The sequence below is a fragment of the Wyeomyia smithii genome, chromosome 1, assembly GCF_029784165.1.
Source record: "Wyeomyia smithii strain HCP4-BCI-WySm-NY-G18 chromosome 1, ASM2978416v1, whole genome shotgun sequence".
NCBI classification, from domain to species: Eukaryota; Metazoa; Arthropoda; class Insecta; order Diptera; family Culicidae; genus Wyeomyia; species Wyeomyia smithii.
Window position 1 is genome coordinate 188,565,704 of NC_073694.1, and position 11,953 is coordinate 188,577,656.

The window sequence follows — 11,953 nt, forward strand, 5'->3', positions numbered from 1 at the left end:
CTGATCCCACGAGTCTCTCCCAGCACCCACCCATGTGGGGGGAAGCCGGTGGGTTAAATTGCCACGCTGTTGAAGGGGTGGTGAATTCACGCATTAACTGTTCTTGGTTAACAGCCTGATATATCTGTTGTAGCGTTCGATTAGCACCCACAAAGTTGGTGCCTTGGTCGCTGTAGAAGCTAACAGGCGTACCCCTTCGTGCCATAAAGTTTTTAATTGCCATTATGCATGAGCTTGTTGTTAGAGTGTGAGCTACTTCAACATGGACGGCTCTTGTCGTCAAACAGGTAAATAAAACTCCCCATCTCTTCTCGATTTTTCGGCCCACAAGTACCTCGATTGGACCAAAGTAGTCGACCCCAACATGAGCAAATGGCCGAGTATAGACAGATAGTCTAGCCGGCGGGAGATCAGCCATTTCCGGTGGTACAGGAGTAGCATTTCTGTTTTTGCACCATTGGCAGTTGCGACGGATTTTTGAGAGTGTTTTTCTCAGGCGAAAAATGCTATATTTTTGGCGTACTTCATTGACTACGATCTCATAATTACGATGCATTTATTTCTCGTGGTAGTAAATTAACAGCAGCGATGTAATTTGATGGTTTGGCGGTAAAATCACTGGGTTTTTCGCATCACTGTGAAGATAGGCACATACACCTGTTCTGCCCTTCATCCTCATTACACCGACGTTATCTATGAATGGGCTTAGTTTGTACAAGGCACTAGACTTTGAAATTTGCTTGGTTGTTGTGCTTGCCGCTCTCAACGTTGCAACTTCGTCTTGATATGAGTCTTGCTGAGCTTGGCGGTAATGATATTCCTCGGCTCTTCGTAACTCTTCACGCGATAATGGCCCAGAAACTGGAAAATCTTTGCTGACACGACGAAGAAGTTTTGAACAAAATCGGATGACATATGCGGTGGCCCCCAACAGACATCGCCAGTTAGAAAACCTGCTTATGTTGATTATCTGCTCAGACGCGTGGCAATGAAACAACACATTGGATCTCATCTCTGCTTCTGTCGAAATAGACTTTAACGGTAGACACGGCCATGTTCCTTCTTCTTGCGTTAAAAATTCAGCTCCTTTAAACCACCTGCTTGTAGATGATAAGTCAGGCTGGTCTCGCCATCTTGTTCCGTCGTCCGCTACATTGAGCTTGCTCGGTACCCATCTCCATTCACAAATATCTGTTGATTCTAACAATTCACTCACACGCGATCCAACATAAGCGCTGTATCTTTTGTGATCAGACCGCAACCAACATAAAACATTTCGAGAGTCCGTCCAGAACGTCCGCTTCGACACCTCCAGCGAAAGATTTTGTAAAACAGTTTTCGCTAATCTGCAACCATAAACTGCCGCTTCAAGTTCCAAACGTGGGATGGAGATGTATTTGAGCGGAGCAACGCGAGTCTTGGCCGCAACCAGAGAACAGTCTACTTTTGTATCTATCACAAACCGCAAGAACACGACTGCTGACATGGCGTTTTCACTAGCATCAACGAATACGTGCAAATCGATAGCATCAGCTTTCCGTAATGGTAGTACTTGCTGATAGCGTCTAGGAATACGCAGCTGTTCTAATGTTGGAAGTAAACGTAGCCAATTACGCCATCTGTCGAACAAGTTTGCTGGAATCTTTCCATCCCACTGGACACCAGCGCGCCACACTTCTTGGAGAAGAATTTTCAACATAATCAGGAAATGATCTATGAGACCAACTGGGTCGTAAATCGACATTAATGTCCGTAGAATCTCCCTTTTAGTGGGACAACGGCTTCCATTTAGTAGGGGTTGATCGAACCTCGTCCAGCCTATTTTATACTTAAAAACATCATCATACGTATCCCACCACATTCCAAGGATCTTTTGACTCGCCAGCTCTCCAGGAATAATTAAATCCTTTTCTGTTGATGCCCTTTCATTCATCTTCGTAAGCACTAGCGGTGAGTTTGACACCCAATTGCGGATTTCAAATCCGCCCTGCTTGTGAATAAACTGAACCGCTTCCGCTAGGCTGACTGCTTCATCTTCCGTTTCCACGCTCACAACCATGTCGTCCACATAATGATTATTCTTGATGACGGCAACTGCTTCTGGATATTCTTCAGCAAATCGGTCGGCGTTTTTATTCTTCACGAATTGCGCCGTGGCTGGTGAACAGCATGCTCCGAAAGTCATCACCTGCATGATGTAGGTATCCGGCTCGCTCTGACTGGCGTGATCGCGCCATAAAAAACGCTGGCAGTGTTGGTCTTCAGGAACAATTTTCACCTGGTGGAACATTTCGCGGATATCGGCACAAATTCCTATTTGGTGCTCCCGAAACTGATAGAGAATGCCCACCAAAGAAGCCAGCTGGTCGGGTCCAGTAAGAAGCACTGAGTTCAAAGATGTTCCGTAGGCCTCAGCAGCTGCATCCCATACCATTCTTACTTTTCCTGGCTTGTTCACGTTGTAAACCGGAAAAATTGGCAAATACCAAACGCGCTCGTATTTTTCTGAGAGTTCCTGTTGCGACAGTTTACGAATATAATTTTTCGACATGTACTCCGCAATCTTGTTTCTCATAATGTTAGCCAACTCTTCATCCTTTTCCATTCTCTTCTCAAGACATTTCAAACGCCGGACTGCAACTGGTTTATTATCCGGTAGACGGGTCTTATCAGAGCACCACAACAATCCGGTTTCATAATGTTGTCCATCAAAGCGGGTACGGGATTCGAGGAGAAGCATCGCGCGTTCATCGTTTTTCGACAATCTGGTCTGACTCGGTTTGACAACCAAACTGTCCAAAGAAAAATAATCTTTCACTGTTTGATTTAAATCTCGCACGTTATCCCCAGTACAAGTGCAAATGTGGTAAGAGTGACTAACTATATTTGATGCGTTCTCCGTTGTCCAACCACCATACACCGTCCAGCCAAGATTGGTTTTAACAGCGATTGGGTCACCGATTTTTCCCTCTCGACTTTTGCGTACTAACATGAGATTAGCGTGCCTCAGGCCAATCAATATTCGTGGACGAACGTCTGAATAAGAATCAACGGGTATTCCTTGCAAATATTTATATTTTGCGCACAGTTCATCCATGTTCAAAGATTGATAAGGTAATTGTAATTCCGCTACCGTTCGTACATCCTGAAGAAACCACCTCTTACCTTCGCGCCCACACACCTCAACGTTAACACTTTGAGAGTCAGACTCGTAACGGTGCGTACCTCCCGTCCATTTAGGACAAAGTGGGCGAATATCTCCACCTACTTTTAATTCTCTGGCTAGATCTTGATCTATGAGCGTCAGTTCCGATCCATCATCTAAAAATGCATGGCATTGCACCTGCTTTCCATTCCCGAACAAAGTTACTGGCAGGTAACGGAACGATCCCGGAGTGGTACAAGACTGATGTGTGTGAATATTGCGTTCCTCATTGCGATTTACCACACCGCTACTCGTACTTGCGGAAACAATCAAATCCTTATGAAGCAGAACATGATGTTTAAAGGTGCACCCGTTTTTACCGCAAACTCCAGGATTACAGCCACCCTTGTGTTGCTGCAAGCATTTCCGGCAATAGTTGAAGCCACGAACAGTCGTCCATCTGGCTTCGTATGACAGCTCCTGGAATCGTGGACATTTTCCAAGGTTCCTGCATGTACCTTTGCAAACTGGGCAAGGTTTTCCTTCACTCTTTGATACGCCTACCGAAGGATTGCTCTGTGCTATCGGTGTGGGCTTGTTTTCATATTGGGATGTTATATCTGAATGAGTGTTCATATACCGTTCCTTACGACCTGCACGACACTCCTGGTGTTTGCTTACTCGACTCTGAGAGCTGAAAACTACATTCACATCTTCTGCTAATCGATATATCCATCTACTGAAAGTAGCTAGCTTTATCGTCGGCAACTTTCTTTTGTACCGTGCCCAATCGAGTTTAATTTGCGGTGGCAACTTACTCACGAATTCTCTGATTAGGGTGGTATCCCACATATATTCGGCCTCATCATTAGCCTCAATTGTGGCGCAAAGATTTTGCACCTCGAGTGCAAATTCAACGAGCTTTTCCAGCGCGTCTGGCTTTATGCTAGGCATCGCCACAATTTTCTCCTTCAAGTGTTCGATTATGACTTCTGGTCTACCAAAACGCAATTTCAATGCATCCATTGCCTTTTTTACTGTCTCGGGTCGCAGTAGAAAACTTCGAACGGCGTTATAAGCGTCACCTTTAAGGCTGGTTCTTAATCGGATCATATTTTCTGCCTCAGTGTAGCCACACATCACAGTGGTATTTTCATATGTTGACAAAAACATCGGCCAATCCTCCGGATTACCGTTAAATTTTGGTAACTCTCGTGTAACGACTTGGCGCGCTGCAATTTCATCTCTTGATAATCGCTTGTTGCAGCGTAGGGAGCCTTGCCGTTCTGCCACAGAACGCTGTCTGCACCCGCCTTCTGGCATTATCGAGGATTGTTGTTTTGATGATTTGCGCTGTGACGCACTGTTCCAATTAAAAGAGTCTAAATCCATATCGCTCTCTTCACTCTCAAATCGGTTGGATGATTTCTCTCCGCTGAGATTCTCATCATACGGTATATCGTCGCACAGATCCTCTTCTCTCGAGCATTCGGATTCTAGTTTGCTTTTGGATCTGTAAATGCTGTGATCTTTCACCACCGAGCTCCGTTCACTCCGGCAATTCTCACGATTATTTAACCAGTCCTGCACTCTAATCCGGCCCTTCTGATGATCAGAGGTAGACTCAGCACGACAATCCAAATCGGTAATATCTTTCATAATAGCAAATTTCTTGTTTACTAAATCGCGCTTACGTTTCATTTCTTCGAGCATTAATTTCTCCTCGGCTTCAATTTGCCTCAGTTCTAGATCCAAACGTGCCTTGGTTGACTTGAATGAGGTGGCTGATACAATAGACTCGGCCTTGGGAATCGACGTTGCTGCTGGTGCTGTATTTCTATTATTCATCACAACCGAAATATCATTGCGTATTACATCGACTTCATCGACTTCATCGGTAGCATTGCTTAGTTTTTTACTCGCCGAAACTTTTCTATTACCTTTCGCATTAGTGACTCGCACAGCCTTTCTACGTTTCACGGGGGATGATCTTACTCGCGTTGTAACCTTCCGATTGGATTTCGATTTGCCTCTGGTTGTTTTCGCATTACCGCATTTTAAACAATCCCAGCTGCTGTGAGCAATATCTTCTGATACGCCCACGCACGAAAAGTGGTGCCAAACGTCGCAGATGTCACATTGGACCATACGCATATTATCTGGCTTATCACATACGCCACAACTGCTTTGGGCCACAGGTGTAGTTTTTTGCTCAAGGTTAAAGGGGTTAGGGGTCGAACTAATTACTTTGTCACTTTGAGGTTTTTTATTATTAAACATTTGTTTCAGTGGGATTAACATTTGTTCAAGGGCATCTCGAGAGGGGTTTTGCTCTCCTGGCTGAGCACTGGGGAAAGACTCCAGGTGCTTACCTGAGCTAGCTTTCGCTCCACTTCTTTTGGTTTTGCTCATGATTGGCTCCGACATCACCACCGGTAAATGATATTTTAATTTGTTGGTTAAACCAGCTGAATGGATGTTTCTGAATTTTAAACCACCACAGGGATTTTTGGTTGGTTAAAATATCCTTTAATACAAAAAACTTTTGATGATAGTTTTCTTAAAATTACAAATTTCGCTTACATTTAGTGCCTCCAATTCTGTTCACCACGTTTTATACCTGGTTATATTTCAGCTTTAGGTTAAGCTTTGCCGTTCCTAGTAATAAGCAATCGCATTAGCTACTAGATAATTTGTAATATTAATTTTAAGTACAATTCCTCACCCGAACTTTAATTATTAAGTGAATGTATTTTAATTTTATAAAGTAGAAAAATTGCAAATAATTTTAAAGTTGCGCACAAACTCGCTGGATCCTCCTAACTCACCAAGATGAAACTCGCCCAGATCCCTTGCTAGAATGACACGCAAGTTCCCTTGATCCCATCCGATGACAGGCCACGTCCGATCAGCCGTCGATAATGTAGACAGCGGCTCCAGAGGTGTTGTGACTTCTAGGGGCGTTTCGTCTCTGACGTAACACTAATGTTAATCAATTGAAAATGTCTGAAAGTGAGTCAGATACAAGCCAGGTATTAGAAGCGTAACAAGGAAGTTGGACCGCAGTAATGCTTTGTAATCAAGCTCAAACTAAATCTGCATTTTATTATTTTTCCTGCAAAGCCACTTCAAGAACCTTTAATTTACTGTTAAAGTATTGAAAATCTGCTCAGTTGTACAAAACATAACACCTTTGTACTGTGAAAAGTCTGACATTTCGTGTCTCTCTGCTGACCCGTACAGGTGTGTGCGGCTTTTAAAACAAACTGTGTTTGCTGTCCTTTGCGTAGAAGAGGTTATTAGAAGTTGACTCTGACGGGAATAAATCATATCTAAGGTTATTTAAATTGCCTGCCAGTAGGAAAACAACATTTCATATACAACGGCTGAATAAATTGACGTAAACCCACTTTATGGTTGCTTTCTCGATAGCAATACCTGTGTTGACCGATGTTATTGGTAATTACACTGAGCTTAGGAAACCATACAAACATTCTCGTGATCGTTCTCGTCTGAGACTGCTCTGCTGTCGTTAAGAAACAAATGCACCTTGTTTGCACTTTTAAGCTGCGGTTCATTCTATAGCTTTTGGTTCGAGATCCTACAAGAAACAAAACACAGTAGCTATTTGTAGTTTCAATCTCGATAAATTTGCAGCATTTATAATCCAAAGCACAATCCGTGTCATCGCAACGCATTTAGTTTGCCGTGAAGCTCTTCATAGGGTCGGAAAATGCAGCGCTTGATGTGTTGCATCTGTCGGCATCACATTTGTTCGTCTCTCTGTCGATAGCTCCTGGTTAAACGATAATTGAAAAAGTCAGCATCAGACAATGGCTCATGTTATGGAGCTTTTGGATGCACGAATAAAATATTTACATTCAAAAAATTATGCTTCAAACTTTTCTTGGATGCTTAAAATAACTCAGTAATGCTAAAGAGATGCCATCTATTAGATTTTAGGGTTGAATTTCATATGAGTGTTTTTTCTGTGTACAGCTGTCAGACGAAACAAGCTCGGACGCTTCTGAAAGATGAGCATTCTACAGCCGGTTGTTGTTCGGTTCGTTTGACAGTGTGGTCACTTCTGAACCAAGCATGAAACTGCTAATTTCGATTCGCTCGGGCTGCGCTATGTCCACTTTGAATGCTACAGGCATCGATGATTGCCGGTGATAATGGAAACAATCCAATCATTGTTCGAGAGCAAATATCAATATCTTCTCCATAATAGTAAAATTTAATCGAAATGTGGATGCGAGACTCGGCTGTTCACGAGCATCGATTTGTTTTTTGTTTTGTTTTGAAGGTCCGATGGTCTTGCAGCGATGTCACCACGCGTACTTGGGTTCAATCAACACGAACTCACACATTTTTGTGTCCTTTCCGACTGATGAACAGGGTTATCGCGTGCAATGCGATTTCAGTTGAATCAATTTGTAGGACGAATTAAATAAAATTGCATTGTACTGCTATCATGCAGTTCTATTGTTTAAGATGTATGCAGCCATTTTTTCGTTGTTTCTATGGCTTTCGATTATTAACTGTGTGTTTGCAAGATTTTTTCGATACTTTGTTACTTTCATAGCCGGATTCGGGGGAGGAAATGGTTTTCTAGAGTTTCCATAAACGCCATAAGTTAGATTTTTTCCTAGTCTGTAATATAACATTGTAATGAAGACGCTCGGTTGCAAATTGAACGAATCAGTGATTTCTTGCTCTTGATCACTCGATCGACAGTAACAATGTAACAAAGTCACTCGTTTGCACTGGTATTGAAACGAAATAATATGTTCGAACTGAGAAAACGCAGACAGTTATTATCGCCTGCTACCACCAAATTCGAATGCTCACACGGAGGTCTTATCACGCTTTTTCAGGTCATCCGTATCAGTATCAGTCCGAAAATGCGGCTAGCGGTGGTGTTAATCGGGTTTGTTTTGTTGGCTGCTGCTGCAGCACAGCTTCAAGAAGCCGCAATGGATTGCCGGTGGATCTATCAATGCTGTCAGTTTGATCGTGCATTTCCGGCGTTGTGCAATCGGCTTTGCAACATCCCGAAGATTGTTTGTGAACCCACGCAAGCGTTGCCCGGCACGAGGCATATTCTGGTGGCACCAAATTGCCGCGAAGGCTACCGTTTGACTAGACGAGGATCGTGCAAGTTGGTGTTTTAACTAGTCACGGTTCACGTACAATACTATGAAGTTATTTCTAATTTTTGTGGTAATTTGTGCCGTTGAGATTCTCGCAGGACAAGGTTCGTACGTCAACGATCAGGGAGAGCACTGCGAATGGCGATATGGATGCTGTAGGAGAAATGAAAATGGCGACTGTGAGCAGTTGTGCCGAGAGCCTACGTCCGTTGTGTGTGTTGATGCCGGTGGAGTGCCAAAAATGATCAACATCTTAAACGTATACTATTGTCCAGAAGGGTACCGACGAGATTCAAGAAATAAATGCAGAGAGGTTTTATAAGGTTTTATTCTAGTTGTTTATTATCAATTGGTGTGTGATCTTGCGTATATAGATATAGATCATTTCTGATGAGTCATGAATTTGAACTGCGTTCCGACTCTCTTTTTTTTACTTTACAGCTAATTTATTGAACAGTTCCGTGCCGGTGAAGTGATCCTGAAACTCCGCAAAGGGACAAAGGGAAAGGGCTCTACTTATAAGACGGTAGCCCAAAAAGCGTCGCTTAGCGAGGGCGTGTAAGTTTGAGCGCTCACCCAGGTGGTGACTCTCCAGCTTAAGAACCTGAACGAGATTACTGAAGAGTGCGACATTGCACAAGCCTTCGAAAAGCAGTAGGGAATAGTAGTTACCACCGAGGCCATCCACCTTCGTAAGGGCCCAGCTGGGACCCAGGTACCCACCATAAAAGTCCACCTAGAGGAGAAAAACAAAGCCCTGAAGATGACCAGACTAGAGGTCGGTCGGTCAGTATGTCCCCTGGGTACCTTCCTATGCCATGCTCCGCCGCGTTGGTCAATCGAAAGGTTCACCCAGATGATCGACCAACCGTCAATGGAATTGACGGGCCGAACGCCGCCGGTTGTCACAGGCAACCTCAACGCTTAGGCTGTCGAGTGGGAAAGTCGCTGTACGAAGCGGGGGCCGGATTTTGTTTGGAAGCTTTGGCAAAGCTCAACGTGGATCTGGCTAACATCGGCGATAATTGTACCAACAGCAGAAACGGTTGGTTCTATCCTGGGCCAGGTGATGTGGAGTGTCATGTATGACAGTGTGTTGAAACTTAAGCTCCCTCCCGGAGTGGTGATTGTTGACTTTGCGGACGACATAACCTTAGAAGTCTATGGCGAGATCATAAAAAAAATCGAGTCCATGACGTTTGTTGGTCCGTGACGTTTGTAACTATGAACGATAATGAGGAAAAAATCACTACACAACACATTCATAAAAGTTTTCCGCGGTTTCTCGAGTTTTGATAAAAAAAAACGTTCCAATTCTTTAATATTTCACATCTATCAATTTCATAACCAAAAAGAACAAAAACCAAAACAAACACCATGTTGCCGAATATGTTGGTTACACGATGTTTGACAGATAGATCCCCCCTGCACGACAGCCAGTCAAAACATTAATAGCACCGGCAACGCTGCTTGGTGATGTCAAATTTCGACCAACGGGAACGGGAAGAAAAAAGAAGTTTTGTTTTGATCGTGCGCTAGGAACTTGTTTTTATTAAATCTGTGTTTCGTTTGTTAGAAATAGTTCCTGTGCAAGTGAAAAAAACTTGACCGTTCGTGCCTCTCCGGACTCAGCTTTTTTGCTGCTGCGTTTGCGGGTTTTTGTCGTGTTCGCGTAGTGTTTGTTTTGTGATGCTGATTCACTTGCACGTAGGAAATCCAGCGATCAAATTGGACACAAAATCCAGTCGGAGCACGGCATCGGCGCTGGTATCGGCTGCATGGTCATGTCCTTCGCTATTGGACCTGCCCTGATGATGAAAGATGCAAGCCTCCGATCGGAAGCATGAATTTGCAGAAGTGCTGCACCCAGACTGGTATGCTCTCGATTGAAAAAATTATTATTACAATTTCGACGTCCAGCACCGCCGGATGATGTTGAATCGCTGGTGCGGGCAATGTAAGGCAATACTGCTATTCAGCGGTAGGTTTTCGTGAATAGGGGAAAGTAGGTAAAGACGGACACCCTAAGGTTTAATCTAAATAATTACTTAGGTATTGCTATTCAGATCGCAGTAGTCATACAAATTGAAACTTAAGGTCAAATGCACACGCTCTTACGGAACGAACGTTTCGTACGCAAAAAACACACAAAATATGTATTCTTACTAAAAAATAGCAGCGAGACTGTAATGCGAATATTTTACCCATCTATCAACAAAATTTACGCACACTAGTCCTACGTTCGAGAGTGGTAGTTTGTTCATTTCTGTTCTGTTTTTTTAAAGGGGGGGGATTTGTTAGTAGCCTAAGTATTAATGATAAATATTAGTGAATAATAAGTATGTGTGTCCAATCACAAATGGTGACTTTTCAACACTGTTAGAAAAATTGTAATTTTAATTTATAGGATTTGTTTGCTTTCGCAATTAGGACTTATCATACGTAGGGATTTCAACCTACTTGTCAAATAAGGTAAGTACACTTACAACTAACTTAATTGCTAACTTATGGCTATAAAGAGAGCTCATCGTAGCAATTGAGGATTGCAACGATTTTTGTCGAAAAATTGTTAATAATTTTATTTGACATAGCTTCTAATGTTTCAACACCAGTAAGTCTATGTAATTCGAGTGTACCAAATCAAGGAGGACGTTTCAAAATCATTTCCATACTTTTATTCTGAATCCTTTGAAGCGCCTTGACCAGATCGGTACAGAATAAAGCATTGCTGGTGTAAAAACTAGTTTGTAAATTAAAAGTTTGTTCTTCAAATAAAGTTTAGAATTCCTGTTAATGAGAGGATATAAACATCTCGTATATTTGATGCACTTGGCTTGTATACTCTCAATGTGCTCTTTGAAAACAAGTTTTTTTATCGTAAATTAGTCCCAAGTACTTAACCTTGTCAGACCAACTTAAAATAACCCCATTAATCTTGACAACGTGATTATTGTTTGGCTTGAGGAAAGAAGCCCTAGTCTTATGGGGAAAAATATGATTTAGTTTTAGAAGCATTGGGAGAGATTTTCCACTCTGGCAAGTAGGAAGAAAAAATATCTAAACTTTTCTGCAATCGACTGCATATGACACGAAGGCTTTCTCCTTTTACGAAAATGCTTGGGCCATCGCAGAACAATGACTTTGTGCATCCTGGAGGCAAATCAGAAAAATCTGGAGTGAATATGTTGTACATGACTGTACCCTAGACTGAACCTTGAGGCATCAGTAAGATAATTTTTTAAAATTTTGATTAGGAAAATTTGAAAATTAAAAGTTTGCAATTTCGCAATAAAAATTTTATGCCAAACACTGTCGAATGCTTTTTCTATGTCTGAAAGAGCAGCTGTTAGCTCGTATCATATTAGTAACTCTGAGCAATTGATGAGTCGATATTTAGCGTTAAAATCGCCGATTATAAAAAAATTGAACGAATTCTGATGAGTTTTTGTAAATCACCTTTAAAATAATTTCTGTGCTCGCATTGGAATGGTAAAAATGCTGCGGCAATAAATAATATCCTATGTTCAGTTTGAACTTCAATTCCCAAAGTTTCAATAATATTCGTCTCAAGATGGGGACGAGCACGATTTTTGATTCGGCGATGAATAACAATTGCAACTCCACCGCCGGAACCCTGAATCTTATCATATCT

General features: G+C 42.4%; 1 protein-coding gene across 1 annotated transcript; it reads right to left on the reverse strand.

The window, feature by feature from the left end:
* Nucleotides 1–556: 556 nt before the first annotated feature.
* LOC129717408 (uncharacterized) lies at nucleotides 557–4,537 on the reverse strand. The gene has a single exon (XM_055667293.1). The coding sequence runs from the start codon at nucleotides 4,535–4,537 to the stop codon at nucleotides 557–559; it is 3,981 nt and encodes a 1,326-aa protein (XP_055523268.1).
* Nucleotides 4,538–11,953: the final 7,416 nt, after the last annotated feature.